The sequence below is a fragment of the Nannobrachium achirus genome (genome assembly GCF_963921795.1).
Source record: "Nannobrachium achirus genome assembly, chromosome: 5".
Lineage (NCBI taxonomy): Eukaryota > Metazoa > Chordata > Actinopteri > Myctophiformes > Myctophidae > Nannobrachium > Nannobrachium achirus.
Window position 1 is genome coordinate 34,756,728 of NC_137814.1, and position 23,672 is coordinate 34,780,399.

At 41.5% G+C, this 23,672-nt stretch overlaps 1 protein-coding gene, 1 long non-coding RNA gene and 1 pseudogene across 3 annotated transcripts; all 3 read right to left on the minus strand.

Moving 5' to 3' along the window:
- Nucleotides 1-2,134: 2,134 nt before the first annotated feature.
- On the minus strand, nt 2,135-3,061 carry LOC308285619. Its single transcript, XR_013962073.1, has 2 exons — nt 2,795-3,061; nt 2,135-2,612 (listed from the first exon to the last, which is right to left on the minus strand). It is a non-coding gene; the product is annotated as an uncharacterized lncRNA (long non-coding RNA).
- A 5,351-nt stretch (nt 3,062-8,412) lies between these two features.
- On the minus strand, nt 8,413-17,517 carry LOC308285616 (NAD-dependent protein deacylase sirtuin-5, mitochondrial-like). The gene is made up of 9 exons (XM_080726431.1): nt 17,439-17,517; nt 16,588-16,684; nt 14,134-14,267; nt 12,518-12,743; nt 11,955-12,042; nt 11,791-11,844; nt 10,935-11,058; nt 9,597-9,712; nt 8,413-9,422 (listed from the first exon to the last, which is right to left on the minus strand). Exons 2-9 carry the CDS (start codon nt 16,679-16,681, stop codon nt 9,368-9,370), a joined length of 891 nt encoding a protein of 296 aa, XP_080582557.1. The 5' UTR covers nt 16,682-16,684; nt 17,439-17,517; the 3' UTR covers nt 8,413-9,367.
- Nucleotides 8,429-8,749, minus strand: LOC308285617 (enhancer of rudimentary homolog; annotated as a pseudogene). Its single transcript has one exon. The product of its transcript is annotated as an enhancer of rudimentary homolog (transcript).
- Nucleotides 17,518-23,672: the final 6,155 nt, after the last annotated feature.

Below are 23,672 nucleotides of genomic sequence, written 5' to 3' on the forward strand. Positions count from 1 at the left end.
AAAAAAACTATATCGTATGGATATAGGTTCGATTATAGGAACATGTGAGGAACATATAGCGAAAAGAAAGCAGAGATTACTCACTTTTACCAGACATGGCAACCGCTGGTTGCCCTGCCAACAGTGGAGCATTTTGATTGGCTAGTGGAAAGGCCTCAGCTCATTGGCTCTCTGCCGATCATGTGATTATTGGCCGTTTCCTCATGGCTTGTATGATTCGTAAGCGTACTGACACAGATTCGTAGGCGTGGAGATGATGAAAGCATTCGTGATGATGTAACCAATAAAACAACTCGTAAATCAGTAAGAAAATATTCATATTTTGTCTTGTTTTTTTGTTTTGGCATTATAATCACTGCAGCTTCCCAAAAAACATTTTTTTCTTTACGGATATTCTTTTCTAATTAAATTGTTTACGTGTAATTTTTTTTGTAAAATGTTTACGAGTAAAAAAAAAGGTAAAGTACAAATACGAATCAATTAAGGCATTAATATAACCCCAAAGGCATGCCCTAATAATAATGACACCTATAGAGCCATGAAAGAGTAGCGATTACCAATTCTATATTGTCTCTACTGTCTTCCTCCCTCTCTGGCTCTCTCTCTCATTCATTGTCTACATTCTTTCTTTATTTCTCAGCAATATGCCAAATCTGATTCTGATTGTTATTAATGTGTTAATGTTTGTATTCACACCCCAGTCAATCAAAGTTTGTTGTATGAAATGTCAGGTTTTCAATGGCCCCCACAATAGCTTCGCGAGTAATCTCTGTAAGAACACAAGTAGACAATAAGAACATAAGTAGACAGTCAATTATACAGTACACAAAACTGAACATTTATGTCATAGGTTGTGATGTACACATATATCTTTAAAGGTTACAGAACATGTCAGTAGCTGGATGGAAAGAGACCTAGACCGGCATATGACAATCTGCATAAGATATTTGTTTTTCAAGCCCCTGAGCCACGAAAAGGAGACAAATCCACGCAAGAAGCACCCCTGTTTGCACCTTTTAGGGCATGACATCAATGTAGCTAAAAGTATTGATTATGTATGACCATATTATGTATATCATATGATATGGCCATAGTATGGGGGTTTTGGAGTAGGCCTATGTTGTCACGTTTATAAAAGTATATTACTCTAATGTTGGCTTTTGTGCCAGCAAACTTGAATATCTGTGATAGGCTAGCCCCGGTACCGGTAGGATATATCCCATAAATCGAACGTTGTAATTGAATAGTTTGTAGCATAGATCCCAAAAGCCAGATGGACAGGCGATAGATTTATTATTTCTAGTTAATTTCCTTACGGGACATGTATTCCATAGCTTGAAGGTATGAATGCTCTGCAATTATTAATAAATAAATCACACCCGTGTGAACTGAGCGGTGGTTTACCCATCCCCCCCCCCCCCCCCCCCCCCCCCGTGTGTGTGTGTGTGTGTGTGTGTGTGTGACTGTGTGTGCGTGTGTGTGTGCCTGGCCTGAAAACAGCGCCCCTCCCTTAACATGTGTGGTCATAAAAGGTACTACACCACAGGCAGGCTACATACAGACAGACACACACCAGAGGCTACATACAGACAGACACACACACACACACGGCCACGCTATGGAGACGGTGTGACCACCGCTCAATAAACAAGAAATGACAGTTGTTGACAATTCGAATATTAGTCTACGAGGGATTTGGCAGAACTATTTGTTCCTCCATTCCCTACAGAAGGTTCCCTTTGCCCTAGAGGTATTTGTTACAAAATGCATGTGGATTTTTGTATTTGTCTGGTTATTGTTTTGTTGTATAGTTTATTGTGACAGGGATAGGGACTAATACACAATACCAAAATAAAGCTGTTGATTGTATTGAAAAGACAAGTTGTCCTCTTTATAAGTTAACAGTTCTGACATCCCATTAATCATGCATATGTAGGCCTATGTAAGACACAATTGGATCACATTCTGTGTTTTTCTTTGTATAGCCTGCTTCTTACTAAGCTATATTGTTATATTCATAGTATTCAATTGCAGACATCTTGGTGGAAAACAATAGGTTGCATTGTAATAAAGGTAATAGTAATAGTAATAAGTAGTAATAAAAACATAAGAGGCATTCCAAAGATTAGGCCTATTCAAGATGCAAGATTCTTTATTATTACATACCGTGGGTACCATAACTTAACATATTTTATTCATTTTGGTATTTTACTGTGTAAAACAAATTTCCATTGCTTACACCACATGACATAGCATTAGTGCCAGAACGGATATGTGTGGTGCAGGTTCCCAGATGGTCATCATGTTTCAAGTCCTGGTCCCACACCTCCAGTTTCAGGATGTCACCAACTTGCTTGTTGGGGAAGTAGAAAGTTGCACTCCAGTGCGGATTCTTGTCGTTTCTGATTAACTCGGTCTGACCACCAAAGGTACCGCCACACCAGATCTTGAGATAGGGATCTGGATCATTCCAGGGGTCTCCATCCAAATTATTGGCATACATGTTGGTGATCTCAACAGTACCATTGCCCCCGTGTACAGCAGTCAGGCCACAGAGGAACAGCAGACCCAGCATGAGAGATGAGAATGCCATAACCCAGACACAATGAACTCTGAGAGGTGAGAGAGAGAGAATTTAGTAGTAGAATATATGTGTGTACGTGCGTGTGTGACATGTTGATTCAATTTAAAACATAGCCTTTTTTCAATTAGATTTAGTTTGAGTCTCTTTGTACAGTATTTTCAATGACATTCAAATGTACTTTCCTCTTCTTCTTGTATGTCCAACACTTACCTGTAAAGTGGACTGGCTTCTTTTAGTTTCCCAAAAAGACCCAAGAGTGTCTGGCTGCAGTGAAGGTGGCCCTGGTTGGCTATTATTTATATCCAGTTAATAAATGGGTACGCCCCATTTTAAAGTAGTTTCACCAACCAGAGAAATCCATGCATGCTTAACAACAACTACTTCTTATCTAACTGAAGCAGGTAAACATTTACATTTACTCTTTGGAATAAAAGGACAGCGAGTGTTTTCCAGCAGCAGCATCACTCGCTCCTTCTGAATCACTCTTCAGGATCATTGTGAAACCATGTACTTTTTATTGTAGTGCTACCTTTTACCTCTATTCACTTGGTCTTAGACCAAAACAAACTGTCCTCCTCTGTCCAGTGTTCCTTCGTAACGGGTCCACCGTCCAACTGCATGAATTTACAATGGGTTTGTATAGAAAGTATTTAGATATCAGATATCTAAATACTGAACCAAGCAACGTAAAAACTGTCTGGAGTGCTCACATCTGGGTTATATAAATATTGAACCAATGAAAAGTAGTGACACAGGCTTGTGACTAGATGATAACTACATTGGATCCATTGGAATACTTTTTTTGTTTTGTTTTGGACATATGAGGTTTCAACCCGACAGCAATGATATGTTGCCAAAGGAGAGGATTCCAGCAAAGCTACAAAGAATTGATTTCCTCTGGTATTCAGTGGTGGAAAAAGTACTCACAATGGGGAATCCACTCTCATAGGTACGTTGGTGTGGGTGCAGCCTTACAAGTAAAAGCCCAGAATTAAAATTCTACTTGAGTAAAAGTGCAAAAGTATTGGTATCAAAATGAAGTGATGCGACGCATTGTGAGCTTGTAGATCGGCTAGGAAGTGTATATTGGCCTGAAGAGGTTAATGTATGTTTTGTGATAATAATCCAAATCTAGTAATTAGTAACTTAAGTTTTCAAATAAATGTAGTGGAATAACAATATTTGGATCCGAGATGTAGTGGAGTAGAAGTAAAAGTATTGGTAATTGGTAATATTCAAGTACAAATACCTCAGAATTGTACTTAAGTACAGTACTAAGTTACTTCACACCACTGCTGGTATGTCCTTCACCCTCCACAACACCCCACTGATGATCTGGATACACACATAATCAAAAAGGTCTGAACCCTGACACGTCATCAGCCACTTGTGGCGAGCGAGATGGAGAGCTGGTCTATGGTCCAACTTGTGGCTTGTATAGGCATATTGACTCCTATATGCTGATATTTTTTAAATGTGTCTGATGAATGCTTCGTTCAAATATGACATCATAAACAGAGGGATAGATTTAGCTAAAGTTCTCTTCCTGGGTTCCCCATTGTAGGCTAAAAAATCACACCAGTGTGAACTGAGCGGTGGTCGTGGAGGCTGCGCAACAGCACTACTGTGTGTGTGTGCGCGTGCGAGAGAGAGAGGAGGGGGGTGTGTGTGGGTCATGCTGTGGTGGTGTGTGTGTGTGTGTGTGTGATTCACACTCAACACGAACACTGGCCTCCCCCCAGGGTTGTAAACGGCTCACTTCCTGTGAGTGATATCCTCTATGTGTGCTGTATACCCGAGCCCCGTTGTGTCCCTATTTAATCATTTCGATTTTCTATATTGTTGTGTAATAGTTTTTTGTGTTCTGTTTTGTCCAGTTGTTTAATTGTTGAATGTTTAATGGACCACAATGGAAACACGCTTCTGACTTTTTGTGCATCCATTCACGTGAATAGGAATAACAGAGTTAATATTCTCTCACCCCATTTGAATTACTGGCAGCTATCTTGTAACAAATGTTGCTACAAAAATGTAGCCTAACCCAACTCACACTTGATGTAGTTGCCAGAAGTCTGTTTCCCCTTTCTCATGTACACTGAGTGGATATGATGCAGAGTAGGCCTATGCTTGTACATATCCTGCAGTAGACTGAAAGCTACCTAATGGCATCTACTGTTCACTTTATGCACAAGCATGTATTGTACAATATACACATTTTCAGCCCCCCAGCCACAAAAAGGAGACAAATCCATGCAATAAGCGACTTTGTTTGCCCCTCCATTCCTTCCCCCTATTTGCCCGTTTTAGGCCAGGTTTTGGGAGTAGTAATTTGTCACGTTTATTGCGACCGGAGGTCTTGTCTGTCACTCTTTTTCTATCACTCTTCTGACATTATGTCACTCTTTTTCTGTCACTCTTCTGACATCACAATATAGCTAACCTGTTCTGACATCACCTCATCCCAGCTCAGCAGGATATAGCTGACCTGTTCCGACATCACATGATGTCGCAAATGAATTCCGTCCATGTCCCTTTTATGCCCATATATGGAGATCCCTGATGTCATCAATTTTAAGCCTGTGTGCGTCATAGTGCGTGACATCTCATCGCAGCTCATCCATATTTGGGAAAATATGGCCACATTTTGTCCAACTTAAACCAAACGCAACGCAAGTCACACTTGCAAATTAATTCCGTCCTTGTTGCTGATCCCTGATGTCATCAATATTAAGCCCATATCTGGGATATCTAATGATGACTTGTGCCAGTAAACTTGCATGTCTGTGATAGGCTAGACCTGGTATATCCCATAAATTAAGCATTGTAATTGAGTAGTTAGTAGCATAGATCACAAAAGCCAGATGGACAGGCGATTAATGTAATATTTCTAGTTCATTTCATCCCAGGACATGTATTCCATAGCTTGAAAGGATGAATGCTCTGCAATTATTAATAAATATAAACAAGAAATTACAGTTGTTGACAATTAGAATATTAGTCGACGTGTAAGGTCCTTGGCCTGCTGTCAAATGTGCACAAGAAATGTGATTCTGATCAGCCTAGCACCTGGTGTGCAAGATTATCTGAGGGAACATATAGGGCTGAGGGAACTTGAGCATTGACCCATCTGCACAGACACACTCATATCATACAATGGTGCGAACACACAAGCTGCAAATGAAAATACATCCTGTCCGCCCCCACATCATATTTACTGTCATCAGACCAATGCCACAAATATCCATTTGCAGTATTTTGGACATATTATGTGTTTCCTTTTTAAGTCATCAGGAAAGAGACACCAATGCCACCCATGGAAATGTTATCTGGTGGTTCTTAGTGTCAAGTTCAACCAGCATGTTGCCACACTGTTTGAGTCATTAAGGTAGGACTTTTTGTTATTGCTCAATTCTTGCCATCTGTGATTGATGATACCTGCCAAAGTCAAGTCCTCTCTCACTGTTTACCATCTTTCACCCTTTCACTTTCAACGTCATGCTGTTCACATTTACATGTTAATGCTTATTCATTATAGTTTAAACAAAAATGTAGGGTAAAATATTTATGCATTTTATTTAGTTTCATTTTGAAGCATTGCAATGGCAGTGTTTTTCATGTTGTAAAGTACTATATTTTGAAGCATAGCGTACATTGATACACAAACAGAATCAAGGTGTTAAAAAACATCAAGTCACAATGTAGATCAATTTCCTACGTTGTTTCCAGTAGCAACAATTCAGTACAAAATCATTAAGTACTAAATGAGTACAACATTTTTTTGCATTTTACATTAAGCTTGTAAAACTACGGATAGCCCATTACATGCAACCATAGTGACAATAAAACACACATTAAACATGTATGTACAAGAGGGAGATGATACTGATGCAGACTAGGATACAAAACAAGTGTCCCTTTCTCTATCCCGTGTGTACTTGTTCAACAGTCAAATCTGTACACTTGGCTAAATCTCTGTAGCGCTAGTTGCTGTGCACTTGAGGTTTTAAGCAAGTATTTGGTCAAGATGTTGTAAACAGTTTGAAAGGCACTAGATTACATTTTGGAAAGTATGCTGGTACATCCAGTTAAAGAAATAGAGCATGTCTCTATCGGCTATGTAGAGCTGTTATAACGCTTAAAAAGGGAATGCCACTCATTTTCAACATTAAAATGTGTTATTAATATACCTGCTTAGAGCGGTTGAGAGGAAATAAGAATAAAGCCCTTCCGGATCTTTTATTTTTATTTTTTAATAATAGTTTATTCACATAAAATCAACGAAAACGCTAACATAAGAGCAGGAAAATCCCTTTGAAAGAAAAAAGTAGGAAAATGTTGCCTTTCACATAGTATACTGTAGTAACATGAAATATGGAAATGAAAACCACTGGGATCACTGAAATTGGCCTTGTTGAGTAAAAAAAGAAATAAAGCACCCTCATCCATCAACAATGGCTTCAAACCCAACTTTACAGTTTTCCGACCACTCAATTTTCCAAACACGACCACCAAAACCTAACCTTAACCTCAGTAAAACTAATGCTGATGAATGCCAACACTGGTGAATGCCAACCTGGTGAAATGCTTACCTGCCAACACTGGTGAATGCTAACCTGGTGATTGTTAACCTGGTAGCAGGGGCGGGCATTTGCTCTACGCAGACTACGCAACTGCGTAGAGCCCCAAGGCAGAGGGGGCCCCCTGCTGGGCTCATTATTCTGAGCATTTAGAAAAAAAAAGTAAGTCTCTAGCCCATTCCTGTCAAAAGTTATGATTGTTTAAAGAATTGACCAACTGCTCACTGGAGTCAATAGGTTTCACACAGAGATCAAACTTCCTTCGCCAAACAGGAAGTGCCCTTCACCAAACAGGAAGTGCCTCTATATCTCATGAACCGTTTGTCGTACAGACTCGGGGCTGGTGTCATATGACTTGATTAAGAGTCCTTAACCTTAATTGGCGCTTCCTTCGCCAAACAGGAAGTGCCCTTCGCCAAACAGGAAGTGCCTCTATATCTCATGAACCGTTTGTCGTACAGACTTGTGGCTGGTGTCATATGACTTCATCAAGAGTCCTTCACCTTAATTGGTTTAACTTAGTCCTGTCCCCTCTTCTGATTGGCTGTTGCCCCTTGTGACGTGGGTAGAGCTGCGAGGGCCCGGTCATTGCTGCTTGCAGCTTTAATTTTATCAAAATTTTGAAAAATAATAATTAAATTAAATAATTAATAATTAAAATATAATTTTAAAGTATTATTATTCACTGATATTCCCTTATTGTTATTAAAATAATTATTGTCCTGCATCAAATATGTCCTGTATAAAAATATACATATAGGCCTACTCTATATAGGCTACCTTACTGTACTCTTCTTAAATTAATCAAATAGATCCAAAATGATTGTGGTTAGGTATTTAAAACCAACCATAATGACAACAAATAGGCTTCCTCTGCCTCTGCTCTTCATTGTCTTGTCAAGTTCATCGTCTTGTCATGCTAAATCATCACTTTTTCAGAATAGGTATTGAGTTGGAGGGTGGCATTTTTAATTCCTGCACTTCGCACGCACGCATACTGTTTTTTTTCACGCATATCTATTTTTCACGCGCGCTCATGGGGGGGGGGGCCTCTTTTACTACCTTTGTGGGGAGCCCCCAGTTTATAAAAACCGCCCCTGCCTGGTAGGACCAAAGGGAGGTCGAACCAATGCTCTGCTTCCAGTACAGGTACAAAACATTGTCACATAACTGTTTTACAAAGTTCAAATATGTGAAAGAAATCAAGATTGTAAAAAAAAAGAAGAAGAAAAAAAAAAAAGATTGATCTGTCCCATCCATCTCGTCTTTACTTCCCCGCTTGCTGGGCCTGACGCTGCAGCAGCAGCACGTATATTTTCTCCTTGATCCAGTCTTTGTAGTATGACTGGTATGTTTGAGTGACAGCCCTGTACACAAGGCAGCTCAGGTCTGCCAGGTCGTCAATGAAGTCAACAACTGACTGATGTCATACATTCGTGATGGAGGGACAGTTGGGATTCATCCTCTTCAGATGCTCCTCATACATATTGCAAACAACTTCCTTACATTCATTCACCGACTCCTAGTCAGCATATGTGCGGCCCTCAGGTCTCTTGGTTGGCTGGACAAGCAGGATTGTGTGAGACATGTTTGGGCTGGTTGCAGATTTGGAACTTTCGTCTTTTGTGTGTTCAACCGAGTATAATTTGTAAATATCGTAAATCCTTTACAACGCAGCAGCAACAGCCTCTAGCAGTGAAGATTCAATGGAAATGATAAGCAATATTGTTCCGGAGGATCGATTCTGGGGGTCCTGTGATCATATGACATACACAGCTCATGGTCTAGAATGAGGAATTTCATCTCCAAAATAAGGTATTGTAATAATATTTTAATGTTGAAAATAAGTGGCATTACCCTTTAAGTACATCCTATATCGATCAAGCCCTACGTAAAACATCAACCACCATAATATGAGAAGATATTTATCTCTATAAAAAATAACAACACAAAATCATACTGTATAAAGTCCCACTTCCAGTCAACCACATGTATAGTTCAAGTATCTCATGAGAAATCCATCTCAACTGTGTAGAAGGATATGTAGCGAAGCTATCAACTCACCAAGTGCTGAAGTGTCTTAAGGCAGGCATTTTGGAATAACAGAACATTATTATGAAATCCAATGGCCCCAGAGTGCATTATAGAAGAGGCCATTGGTTATTGCTTACAAAGTCAGCCTCCCGTCTCCTAAATAACGTCTGAATCATGGTGCCAAAGCCAAAGGCAATGTGGTTCCACATGGACCCGAGAAGTGGTACCTGTATCACATACACACAAACACACACACACGTACGTCAGGATTTCTGTCTGTTGAGAGGCCATCCCGTCACTCTCATAGCATTCATGTCAAACAAGTAGAATCCAATGCAGTGGCTTACAACCATGTGGTGCAAATAATATAATCAGAAGCAAAGCTGTAGTGTATCGCTTACGTAAAATATTCGGTTTTCGGTGTCGTTTCAAGATTGAATTCTGCCACAGGGACGCCTCTGGAAGCAACCTGGGGGCCAAACATGGCTGCTGGGTATACAATGGAGGACGTGCCCACCTGTGGGTTAACAACAGGAGGCTCAAGTCTTTTGATTGATTGAATACAAAATGGGCAACGTTTAAAAGGTACAGGCAGTACAATGAGATTTAAAAAAAACACGCCAAATGGATGACACAAAAAAGCCAATGTTCCCATTATGGCAACATTTACCACTCAAATAACTGGACAACACAATAACAGTGCAACTAAAACAATCAAAATATATAGTTTAAATTCATGATGATGATATAAAAGGAGGTGGGTGGCCTGGGATAGGACACATGGAGGATGTCACTCATGAGCCGTTAATAACCCTGGGGAACAAATTTAACTAAGTCCAATTGGAATCATCTTTAAACTTTAATGGTGAAGTTAAAACTTTCTGGGTTGTTCCAATATTAGCATTCCAATATTTTGTGGCTGCATAGCAGAATTTACCCTTAAAGGTGATACACCATGCATTTAAAAAGTATTTATGTCATATTGTTTATGTCCCAAAAACGTTTTTCAAAAGGTTTGAGGCTAAATTACCACTCCTGAATAGAGAGCCTCTCTCATAATGGCTCTCAGAGCATTTTCAGCCGCAGTACCACCTTTGGCCTGAACTGCCCCCCCCCCCCCCCCTTTTTGAAAAAAGATTTTTTTTGAAGAAAAAAAAATATTTTTTTTCCTTCAAAAACGGCCGATGATGACGTCATCATCGGCAGCAAATCTGGATAGCCTGTTTTGAGAACCTGTGGGATACTTTTAACCTTCGCCTTCTCAAAACCAGAGAAAGACACAACGGTCAGAAATGGGACTTTGTGAGGATAGAAGGTGCTAGTGGGACCCCAGGTTTTAAAATAGGAAAAGTGAAATTTCATGGTCTATCACCTTTAAGAGAGGGAAGAGATCTGGCTTGTAGATCTGCCATTTTCAAATATCTGATACTCATGTGGCCGAGTCGCTTGTTTTGGGCTTGTTTTCATAGAACTCGTTGCTTATTTCTCTCTCAAAATCTGGCGACACTCGTGAGTACTGGGGTGCAAGCTGACCAGAGCGCCAAAGAGACGAGGAGAGCAGGGTCGTCCGCAAACAGGGAACAAACCTTTACAGTGCATGCTGTTTTCATGTCGAGTAAGAGATCCACAATATAACTAAGTCCTTCCACCAAGATATTGTAACCATTAACTAGTGTGTCATATATAAGCAGGTATTACAATACCTCTTTAGCTACAGTAACAACGGGGACACAACTCACCACCAGACAAAGGTCGCAGGTATCCAGCTCCTTTTCCACCTTGGTCAGGATATGAGAATCCAGAGTTTCCCCAAAGAACACCACGTTGGGCCTGAGCAAACCCCTGCAATCACTCTCCTTACACCTTCGATATTATCACGAAAAGAGAAATCTGAGATTAAATGTGTCATATATTCGACTATTGCTACTCAAACTGAATAAACTAACATGTCATGCCCAAAATATTTTTGGTTATATATTCTTACAGAAGCCATTTTGCTCTTACTTCATATTCAGGTACAATGATTATAATTACATCTAAAGATGCTTCTCCTTCATTCACATTTGGTGAATGTAGCCTTGGCCAGGAAGAGGTGATGTCTTTAGGCGGTAACCATCGATCATTGGGTATTTCGACCCTGACTGCTACGCCCTCCTGATGGCGGGTCGGCAGTGGTGCCCATCTCCTCCTCCAGGTCAAGGCTAAACTCCTCTCTCCTGCTCTATAACCAACAAGAGGCTCCTCTGGGGAGGTATTGGGTGGGTCCCTCCTGTGGTTTAGAGGTGACATAGGTGCGTAGAGATCTCCAGCACTGTGGGGTTGTTCCTGCCTGGAGCTCTCCTTTGTCTCACCAGCTGCTACAGCTGTGCACTGCACCTTTGACCCCTCTTGTCCAGGCTTGATGTATTTTGGCCTTCTGTGTTCCTGCAGGTCTTTTCGCGGCGACACTTCATTTCCAGTGCCTCCCCAGTTGACACGAGTATGAAGTAAGAGCAAAATGGCTAGTATGTGAATATGATCTATATACTTTTAGAGCATGAACAGTGAATTATGCAGTGGGGACATGGCAGTTTTAACTTGAAATTAAAGTCCAACCTTGGCAGGTTTTCCACAGGAATCTGGGCATCAGCAACGTCAGGGTCAGGTGAACTGTGTATAGAGGTAACAGAAACATGTTGCTAATGTAAGGCAAAGAAAATGGAAAGGTCAGACCACAATAATATGCATGTGTGTGTTTGTGCGTGTTAAGCACACTTTACCCTTTGCCCTCTAGGGCAGCGCATAGTTGTTTTTTCTGGTTCGTGTCCACATGTCCGCAACTCACACAACGCGTCTCTGTCAGACTGCCTGCAGTTATAAATACAGAAGAGAAACACAGCTGTAGATCACTGAGAGCCTGTGTATTAACATCCCTATGTCCTTCATGTTCATAATAGGCTTGCTGGCTAGTTTTTTGTCCTGGCAACCATTCCTAGAATGCCTGCCTGAAAAAAATCCTTTGACCAATCTATTATTTGTCTTGTCATTTAATGTTTCGATAAATTGAGTACACAGGATCCCAATGGAAACAAGCCATAGGCTTTCTTGGAAAAATCATTTTAGCAGACATTGTATTGTACCGTACTTCCCTGTACCAGGCAAACTGTTAAGTATTCAATCAATCAATCAATCAATCAATCAATCAATAAAATGAGTTTCAATACTTGTCATTTAGAAATCAAATTGTGATTTGGACACTTTGACACTTTAACAGTGATGCTCTTCCAGTCTAGACTTGTTACTGCTTGTAGGTGTTGCCATCATCATTAATCCTGTGCCTCACCATGAATCTTGAGCACATGTTTGGAGCCGGCTCGTCGGTGGAGGTCGTCAATGCTCTGGGTTATGACGACCACAGAACGCCCTTGTTTCCTCAGCCGAGCTTCACACTCTGCTATAGCCAGATGGGCCGCGCTGGGTTTCTTACTCAGTGCCACCTCCCTCCTATACTGGTAGAACTCCCAGACCCGAGATGGGTTGCGAGAAAATGCCTCTGGCGTGGCAAGATCCTGGGGACACATAAGGATGGGCACACGTGGCTTTCAATTCTTCTCTTCTTCTCCATCAAAGTGACAAACAGAACATACAGTATTTAACTGAAAAAAGTGTCATGCATTGATTGCACAAAACCAAATTATAAATGAAGCTTACCCACATAAACCGTGGTAGTGTCACAATTTTGGGCTTGTCAAAATAGGTGAACATTCATTGAGCTTGGAGTTCAGAAATGTTCGGCAAAGAGATTTGGTGTAGAGGGGAAAAAAGGGGACCAAGTACAGACCTCTGGGGACCGCAGTCAACAAAGCACTGTATATACAGTAAGGTTTAAGGGCTTAAGGCAGTATGGATCCAATTGTAGGATTCTGAGCCAAACGTTAGAGAGAGATAAAGAGGGAGAGAGCAAGTTTAGGTAGCTAAATATGACAAATCTGTAAGAGGATACATTTCAAGGTATGAAAGAGTTTTTTAAGTCGTTCTCTGCCTCCCTTTGTACTGCATAAAGCCTGGGTCCCTACACGAAGCCTGGTTATGCAAGCAACACCATTTCCTTCATCTACTAGCTGTTGTCTAGATAAAACACTGATAGAACAGGAGGATGCCCAGCATTATGTAAAGATAAAATACACCCACTTCCCAACAATAGCTCAGAGGAATATGACAAAAGACCAAAGTTTGAGTTGAATTTTATATAAGATACAGTATGCTTGTGATATTTGATGTCGCAAGTTCAAATATACAGTATACTGGTATGTATTTTTATCACATACCCAGCCTTTATTTTCCCTGCATGGAGGGTCATAGAAGGACAGAGGAAGTGATAAGCTTGAATCGATCTCTTTTCTTGTGGCAGTTGACCAGTCAACCCATGCTTAAATGCCATCGTGCTTAACGGTCAGGCGAGCAACCTCACTGCTGAAGGAACTCATCATGTGAAACACGGACGAACCTGGCCACCAAACATGGTTGGTGTGGGTGGTTTGTTAAAATGCATAGCTGAGGAGACATTACAGTTTATCCAGGCAAAGAAAATCAGAACAAAACACAGAGCAATGCTGGACATGTTTTCAGAAGAACTCGCACCCCACACAGGGACCAGGGAAGTTTCTCTTTCTCGCTGAGAGTAATGGCAATATTTGTTCAATTAAAGACATCATCACATGTTATTTTTAATGGTCTTTGAGAGAAAACAAGGGCACTCGTCATTGAGCAATCACAAATGCCCAGATTATAATCTATAATTATTTATTCACACACACACACACACACACACACACACACACACACACACACACACACACACACACACACACACACACACACACACACACACACACACACACACACACACAGTACATAATACAGTAGATAATTACATTTGTTTTTTGTTTGTTTTATTACCTGAGACAACCATTTCCTCCACCTCCCTTCAGCTCCCTTAAAGGTTGGTACTCCACTTTCTGCACTCACACCTGCCCCTGTGATGATTGCTATGTGCTTCGCTTTGGTAAAGACTTTCCGGAATTCTGACATATCTGGAAAGGAAAGCAAAATTAGTATAGGCTACATGGTAGCCACAAATTGCAACTCTGCAACTCAATTTCTTTTTATATATATATTTTGAATGAAAAGTGCTATCTGTTAAACAACGTTAAACTCACCAACATTGCAGCTGTACGAAAAGCTTGAATTATCCTCTATCTGCAAAGTGTTTCTCTGATAGAAATCCACCGTAGACATGAGCTACTTTCTGTCGAGAAATTCCATACAGGTGATTAAGTGTTGGAGTTTGGAAGCGCTCGTGGGAACTCACTCAACGGTCCTGCGTACCACCTGTTTCTAAATTGCACATAATGAGGGCGGCATAGCTCAGGGGTAGAGAAACCGTTATTAGAGCACGAAGGGTTTCCGAAGGGTTCCCAGTTCTAATCTGGGCTCCCCCTGAGTTAATGTTGAAGGGTCCTTGGGCAAGACTCTGAACCCCACATTGCTCCCGGTGAGCTGGTTGGTGCCTTGCATGGTTTCCTCCGCCACCGGTGTATGAATGTGTGTGTAAAACTGTGAATGGGTGAATGTAATGCACAATCTCTGTAAAGCGCTTTGGATAAAAAGCGCTATATAAATGCACCATTTACCATTTACCATTTGAAGGAGGCAGCGTTATTGGAAACGAGCGCTTCCAAACTCCAACACCTGCATGGAATTGCTTGGCAGATTTCTTTTTTATTTTTATCCCACGATTTTGTAACCCATTTTTTCACCCAGTGCCAATTGCCTAACGTGTAATCTTGGTTTCTGCTCTCCCTCTGCCACACCTGGGGAGCTCTGGCTGGCCAGGGGGAGGCAGTATAGAAACCAGCATGTTTTTGTGAGGGCATCTACCCTAGGAGACACGGGGAGAACACGCAAACTCCACACAGAAAGGCCCTTTCGCCAACCCCACCTAGGGTGTGAGCGCTGATGACACGGAGGAGAGAACACGCCCCCAGCGCCCACAGCGAGAATCGAACCCAGGACCTTCTAGCTGTGAGGTGACAGCACTACCAACTGCGACACAGTGCCCCCCAACAGAAAATAGCTCATTAGTCATAACATGTCTACGGTGGATTTGATCAAACACACACTTTGCAGATAGAACAAGGATAATTCAAGCTTTTCGTACAGCTGCGTTGTTGGGGAGTTTAATGTTGTTTAATACAATCAGATAGGACTTTCTTTTCTGTTTGGATGCATGGGCTGTCAATGGTTGATGTTGCAACTCTAGATTGAACATAATTAAAACAAAAACTAGAGTTGCAATTTGCAGCTACGGCTAGCTACATGGATACGTGAACATTGGACACCTGAGAACTCTGGGCACCAATGTCACTCAATTCATGAGAATAAGCTAATATAGAATGTATTTTCATCAAATGGAGTAATTAGTATCAGAACCGGCACATCCTGTCAGCACGTTCTTCTGCGATTCTGTAACACCTCAACGTCTATAGCTGACCTCAATGCATATGGCTGACCTGCCCATATATGGAGGCTGACCATAGAGTTATAATAAGTAGGCTGACCTGCCCATATATGGAGATCCCTGATGTCATCAATATTAAGCCCATATCTGTGAATGCCAATATATATATATATATATATATACACACATGTCCCATATATGGAGATACCCGTCTGTAGAACCAGCGACACTGGTTAGACTGACATGTATAGTCTATAGGTTGCTCTTAGGCGTCTTACTAGTACATAGTATGTGAAAAAAGGTGCTTGCAGTGTGTGCTGTGTCTCAAGTGATTGAGCTAGTGTAAAGCTATTTAGCCTGTACTCATGTTGGTTCATGTTGCGACATATTGTAAGCTTATAATGTTCTTATAGATATCGCCTGAGTTAGTGCACTACCATATTTCAGATCTAAAGTCCAAACGACCAAATGGTCTCTTAGGAGTCCATTTGGTTCCTGAGATGGCCAGTCTGAAAGTCTCTATTGGTAGTAGACCAGGTGCTTCAAAATAGACCCCAAGTTGAAAGTGGTGAAAAAGGTTTCCTGCAGCGCTTTATTGGCCAGGCGGGCCACCCGGCCTTGAATCTGCAGCACCCGGCCAAGAGTCTGGTGAAAATTATACAAAACTACTCCTAAACGTGCAAAACAAACTATAATTTTGTGTTTGTTTAAGCAACTTATCTTCCTATGTTGAGGGCAAAAATAAGAATTAATCAAAACTAAGGGAATTAATTTAATCAAGAATGTGCCCCCCCCCCCCTCACCCCTCCCAGGAAACCCTGGCGAACAGCCATAAAAGCCACCTGGCACAGACCCAACAAAAGCATGCAATGTCTAATAAACATAATCTTTACCTGAGCTGGCCCTTGAAAACTCAAACAAAGGTCCTCTTGTCACGTTGGACATGCGTGGGCCAAATGCAACAACAGCCACATTTCTGAGGATCATTGTCTGGAGATTAAATAGATATCACATAATAAATCATTACTTGCTCGTCAGTCAAGTAACCCATTAGGCCTATATCTCAATGGGACTCACTAATATTAGTGAGTCTCATCGTAAGCTTTGTCTGAATAGAAAAATAATGAAACGTATAATTCTAAAATGCCTGTAGAGGGCAAGGCCCATTAAAGAAATGTAGGCAGACAATTATCCTGGCCGCACCCTGCAGGATGGAACTTGAGCGACAGCTTTTTGGTGGAAACAAAAGTATGATTCCAAACAGGTTTTGTATGAATCCTCAAGAATCGACTCGCGAACACTGGAAACAGAATATTTAGACAGATTGATTGAATACTTGGAAAAACGTACAGGACAGCACCTGGCACTGATACAAGGTCAACTAAAAGGATAAACACCACAAGAAAGCTGCTTGCATTGGGGTCCCTTCCCTTTGTACTCAATTCATACAAAACGGTATATAGGCTATATCCTGTTGATTCCTGCACAGTTGCATATGTTTCGCATAAACTCGTTATTGGCCATTTCACAGATATGGAAAGTGTTTCCATTTATTTTAAGTTGCTCCATAAGTTTGTTTGTGATGCATTCAGGCGAGTGTGGCGTGCCTTTTGACACGCGCTTGCAACCATTTCCTGGACAAAAAACACGAGTAGCTTAATATTTGTGTTGCATCATTTGGTTTATCATCCGCAAACGTTACAACACATCCAGCTGCGTTATTAACTCCTCCATCCACACTCACCTCACTTCACACTGGGCTGATGTTTCCTCCTCGATGTCCAGCCTATGTGTCCAGCGCTGTTTGTTTACCTTTAACACCACGCAATCACACGCACTGGGAGCCGTAAATACACACATTGTTGTCGCAAAGCAAAGCATGCTAGAAAAAAGGAGAAAAGTTGGGTGAAATGTGGCAGTCCATGAGCGCCATCTGGTGGGAGACACTAGGCAGTGCGTTCTGTTTGACTTGTGTAAATGATTCATTCATTACGTCCCACGTCCCACTCGTTCCCCAGTGGTGGAAACAGTACTCACATTCTTTACTTGAGTAAAATTATCAATATAGACTGCAATATAGAAATACTATAAAAAAAGTCCAGAATTCAAAGTGTACTAGAGTAAAAGTACAAAAGTAGGCCTATTGGTATTAAAATAAAATGTAGCCTACTTGAAGTAAGTAGAAAGCATAGAATACTACTCATTATGCAGAATGTCCCATTTCAAAATTTCAAGAGTATATAGGTCTATATATATTTTTAAATAGTAGATCTACAAGCTCACAATGCGTTGTATATTTTCAAAGTGTTATTAATCTATGTTTTGTCTCAAAATCTACAAAGCTAAGGGAAAATACCTAGAGTGGAATCCGCCAATGCATTTCAATGAGAATGGAGCGTTCTTTTGCAGAAATCCTCTACTGGCAAAAAAACGCTCCATTTTCATTGAAATGCATTGGCGGATTCCACTCTAGGTATTTTGGTGTGAGGGCACCCTAACTCAAGTTTTCAAATAATTGTAGAGGAGTAAAAGCTCAATATTTGCATCTCTCTGAGATGTAGTGGAGTAGAAGTAAAAAGACAATTGGAAATACTCAAGTAAAGTATATAAATAACTCAAAATTGCAGTAGTCTATACTTGAGTAAATGTAGTTACTTTAAGCCTCGCATTACATCCCACTCGTTTCACTCCCATTTCGTCACTTCGTTCTTCCTCCCCCTCCCTCCCTCCCTCCCTCCCTCCCTCCACATCTCTTTCATTCATTTGCTCCCTTTCTTGCTTTCCCGGCTGTGACACGTTTTTATCAATTCGTAACGGATCTTAGCCCACACAAACACAACGCGCACGCACGCACGCTCTCTCTCGCGCTCTCTCTCTCTCTCTTCTCTCTCTCTCTCTCTCTCACACACACACACACACACACACACACACACACACACACACACACACACACACACACACACACACATACACACGCACGCGTACAACTCACTCCCCCTTTCCACCCCCCACCGCTCCCCCTCCATCATCAACACCTCCCACTGTGCGGCCGTGGCATCGCTCGTCTCCTCCACTCCAGTAGACAGTCACTACTGGACCCTGCAGTTCAGTTCAGATTGATGGCGACCAGAACGGACGGGGGCCGTACCACCACAGACCGCCGGCCCATCAGAAGACTGCGCTCTAAAAGCGACACCCCGTATCTGGTCGAAGCCCGGATCTCCTTCAACCTTAAGACAGGTAGGCGCACCGACACCGTATGTATGCAGCCTGCATGCGCACAGCACCCCTTATGTCAGTGATGCTCAACCGTTTGAATTTCAAGAACCCCCAGTTTGACATGCATTATTATTAGGCTGCGGACCCCCATTTCATGGCATTTCTATATGTGGGACCCCAATATATATTGTAAAATCATTAAATCAATGTTGATTTTTTAAACTCACAATGTACTCAGAATGTACAAATGAAACCAAATGGACCGTCATGGTTTTGTACAGTACAGACCCATAAGGGTCCATTTGGTTCCTAACTATTATTTAGCTGGGGACCCTCTGGAACTCCCTCAAGGACCCCGCTTTGAAAACCAATGCCTTATGCTCACACTAGGGGGGGGGGGGGGGACCATTCCCATTCCCATCCTATGGTGTGAAAGTCAGATTTCATTTTTATTAAAAGGTAGAGGCTTTTTGAAATCCCAATAGAGAACTTTGGGAAATGTGGGTGATTAATTATGTATGTGGTATAATCATTAACTGATTTCGGTTGACAGAGGGAGTTGTGAAATACCGAAACAGCATTAAAAGGCTAATACCTGGCAGAGAGGGCTTCACCAAATACAGTGTTAATGCACCGACCGTACTGACGGCAGTAGGCTATGAAGTTTGAATATGGCTAACATACACTGCTGGGTAATTGCTGCCATGGCTAATTCAAAGCCGTTACATAACAGGAGCTTCAACTGTAGAAGTCTACTGTATATAGCCCGTGCTTTGATGATGGAGCATATTGCGGTTCACACTTACAGCTGTGGGTAATGGATATAGTAGGCTACAAACAGCTTGTTTTACAGTGTCATTTTAACCTGTGTATTTTAAACAATGTGCATAAACATTCTAAATGGGCCCAAGTTTATTTCCTGAGAATATCAGTGGCTGTCAGGACAGGACATAAACTTGGACCCAAGCTGTTACCTGGCAACGCAATTCCACTGAGAACAAGGTATATTTGGCTTCAGTGCTTTCTGTTATTTACTGTGTTTATCAAGTGTGTTATAGCTATGACTCCATCTTCCAGTCTGAAGTGTGTTGCATCCCTTGTTACCATGGTGACTTGGCATTTTCCTCTGGCTGAGTCAACAGGATTCTGCTATTTAGGCTACTCAAAAAATAAATTATCTTACTCACAAAAGTTTATGTATGTTCCTCCTACAGACTGAATCTCTAGATAACCTACATCATGTATTGAAGAGTATTTACAATGATAATGACCATTTGCTCCATAATTATTGCTGTTCGCTAGAGTCAGTGTGTCGAATGTGCACTATAACTTGCTAATAGTAATCACTAATGTAAAATATTCAGTCCCTTTTCTGATTTAAAATATGAATGTACTGTATATGATATTCACAGCCCCATGGACTGAACTGTAGCCTAACACATACACTGTCAGTACACCCATCCATCACCCTAGCCTCCATATTCTGGGGGCGGACATTTGACAATATATAATAGATTTCATGAGCTTGTATATCAGCTTGTAAATCGTCTATTTTCGGTGAAGAGATTTGGTGTAGACTAGAGTGAAAAAAAGAGCGGCCCAAGTATAGCCTGGAGTCTGGACCCAACACAGTGGTTCTCAAACATTTTCATGTCAAGGATCCCCAAATTGATATGTATTTGTCAAGTGTGCCAATGACCTTCATAAGGAATATTTGACACGTCTCTTTGTGAGTGTAGATCCGCTTTTTTCAAATAGCCTAAGTATAAAACATGTGGTTAAACACATTTCTCAGTTGGAACTGTCACCTCCGCGACCCGAATCCGGATAAGCGGTTGAAGATGGATGGATGGATGAAACTGAACAAATGTATCTGGGGACCCCCTAAAGGACCCCTGGCGTCCCCGGACACCACTTTGAGAACCATTGGCCTAACGCCCACCAACATCTCAAATTGCAGTTATTATTGGCGGAGTCACAACCCACTACTTACAGAACAACAAATGAGATATGTAGGCCTAGGCCACCATGTCTTTTGTTGCTTGAATGCCGGCCTCAGAGAATGTTCAGCATCCTTTAAATAATAACATTATAATTTCTCAGCATTTTACAAGCACATATCTCTGACTGTTTATAATCGATTCGTAGGTATCTTATAGTAGAACGAACCTATCCGTATATGTTTACTATTCTAATTATAGAGAACTGCATTGATTTGTATGCCATGTTATGTCATTAGTTACACATGGTCAATGTCAATTGAATGTGCTGATTCTTCTGGCTGATGTAAAGAGCGTGTCAATACTCTCGGCATCCTATTAGGTGCAGTGCAGTGTGAAACTAATCTCTCCAGAGGTGCTGGAAAGTTTCTGAATTATAGTAGGCCTATTATAAGACCCAAAGAGATCCAGCTTTGTAGCTTTATGATAAGGTCAGGAATGTGTGTGTGTGTGTGTGTGTGTGTGTGTGTGTGTGTGTGTGTGTGTGTGTGCGCGCGTGCGTGTGTGTGCGCGTGCTAGGGCATTCACGAATAGTAATTTTTAGTATTCGAATTATTCGACCTCAAAGTATTCGAATAGTCGAATATTCGACAGGACTGGACAAACTGGCCAAACTGTCAAATATTAAGTAAGCAAGAGGCCAACATTGTGAAAATAGACAATCTATATGCTCACAACACCTCGCAGCATGTAGATCTGCTATTTTCACAATATTTATCTGCGGAACATTAAATGTAATACCTACAATTCCAAGTGCTTGTCAGGGTGGGGGTCCCCAGTTCAAATTTGTTTATTTTGGGGGTCACGGCCTAAAAAGGTTTGAGAAGCCTTGGTATAGAGCATTAACAAATTCATCCACCAGGGGCATTGACAACTCATTCTTATGACTTCCTATCTAGCCAAGATTTATAAACTATATTTTTTAAAGAGAAAACAATAAAATAAAATAAGCGAATATTCTACTTCGGTGAACAACGTCGAATAGTGACTTTGATATTCAAATGTTCGAATATTCGAATATTTGGTGAACGCCCTAGTGTGTGTGTGTGTGTGTGTGTGCGTGCGTGCGTGCGTGCGTGTGTGCTTTCCTTTACCCCACTCTTCATACAAGCCACACAGCAAGACATTGATTAGAATGGAGGTGTACATCAAAAGCATAGTGACTCACTTTCTTCTCCAAGTTCCACCCCAGAGGTCTTGCAGGATTTTGCTTGCTTATTGCCAAGGATCGTCAGAGCCGCGTCGCCCGTGTGGCTAATGCAGGAGTCTGTTCTGCAGCACTGGTTAGAGTGTGAGTGCGCAGAAGTGCTGCAAGGGTGATGTATGAGTGTCAGGGATGTGAAACAAGAATCAAGCAATTACCGCTGTTAGTTTGTGATTTGTTTAATAGATTTACTTGTGATGTTCATCATATAATATAACAGCAAAGCAGAGCCTCGCTGCTTAACATTACATACTGTACTGTACATCAGGGGTCTTCAACGTTTTCAGGCCAAGGACCCCTTAGTTGAGAGAGAGATGAAGCAGGGACCCCCTCTACATATTGTACAAATGCGTGATGCAGATTTTGTCCAATGTAGTCCTTTGCTCATTTCAAAATGTGTCCCATTCACCTGCTGCATTAATTACACTGTAAAATCTCTTATGGTCAATTTGGGAGCATTTTACAGGATCTTGTGTAAACAGATTCGCTTGTGAAACGCTCTCTAATGTATGGATAGTCATGTGTTAAGCCTGTGACTTGTAGGACAACTCTTTGGAATAGCTCCTAATGGAATCTGTGTGTGTGTGTGTGTGTGTGTGTGTGTGTGTGTGTGTGTGTGTGTGTGTGTGTGTGTGTGTGTGTGTGTGTGCGTGCGTGCGTGCGTGCGTGCGTGCGTGTTGTCTGGCATGTGAGTCCTGTTTAGCACCTTGACTCGACTAATCTGGCCTTTGATTGGTTGGACCTGTGTGTAACACTGCTTCCTGTTGCAGTGTGTCATGATTAAAAACATAGTGGCTATTATTATTCATCTTTAGAGACAGATACCGTCTCTAAAGAGAATAGGGGGTGATATTGGTGGTGGGTAATGCATACGTTCAACATGATTTCTACCATTTGAGGCCAGCTGAGTGAGTATAAGATTTCAGTTAACCTGGTAAATATATGAACAGTACGCAGCTCACAGATAAATGCACACATCCACATGCACTTGCATATGCATGCACACGCACACCGTGTCTATAAATTAATGCACCACCATTTGGGCAAGCAGCTGAAGGATTAGGGTGTGTGTGTGTGTGTGTGTGTGTGTGTGTGTTAGCAGAATCATGACTGTGTGTGCTCCCTAGGACTACCAATAGGGCACGCAAACTTCAGACAAGATTTGTGGGCGTGTACAAAATCCACCATATTGGATGCGTCGCCAAGACAACCAAACCATAGGTTGTCTCTTTGTTAAGTCGGAGGCCTGACTTGACTCTGCTTCCTTTTGGGAATGCGGTGAACTTTTAGTCCTTGATCTATTTTAGTCCCTTTATTCTCACCTCGTCGATGGTGAGAAGCAGATATTCTCATCCCCATTTTGGCAAAATACTGCTGAAAGAGCACTTGCACTATGAGCTACGCACCAACTAATACCAGCGAACTTCTGTACTAGCGAGCGAAGGGGATATTACGGTATATTATGAACTAATAGACTCATTCAAAATGGCTACCGAGGGTGAGGAATAAGCCACCTCAGCCGAGTGTGACGCAATCCCTTCCTCCCCTATAGTAG

Excerpts from the sequence above, each read along its gene's own strand:
- LOC308285616 (XM_080726431.1), bottom strand. The coding sequence starts at position 16,681 with ATGATCCTCAGAAATGTGGCTGTTGTTGCATTTGGCCCACGCATGTCC. Across the intron at positions 11,845-11,954 it reads GCTGCCCTAGAGGGCAAAGG|TTCACCTGACCCTGACGTTG; the intron begins GTAAAGTGTGCT and ends CTCTATACACAG. Across the intron at positions 11,059-11,790 it reads CCTGTGGAAAACCTGCCAAG|GTGTAAGGAGAGTGATTGCA; the intron begins GTTGGACTTTAA and ends ATAATATCGAAG.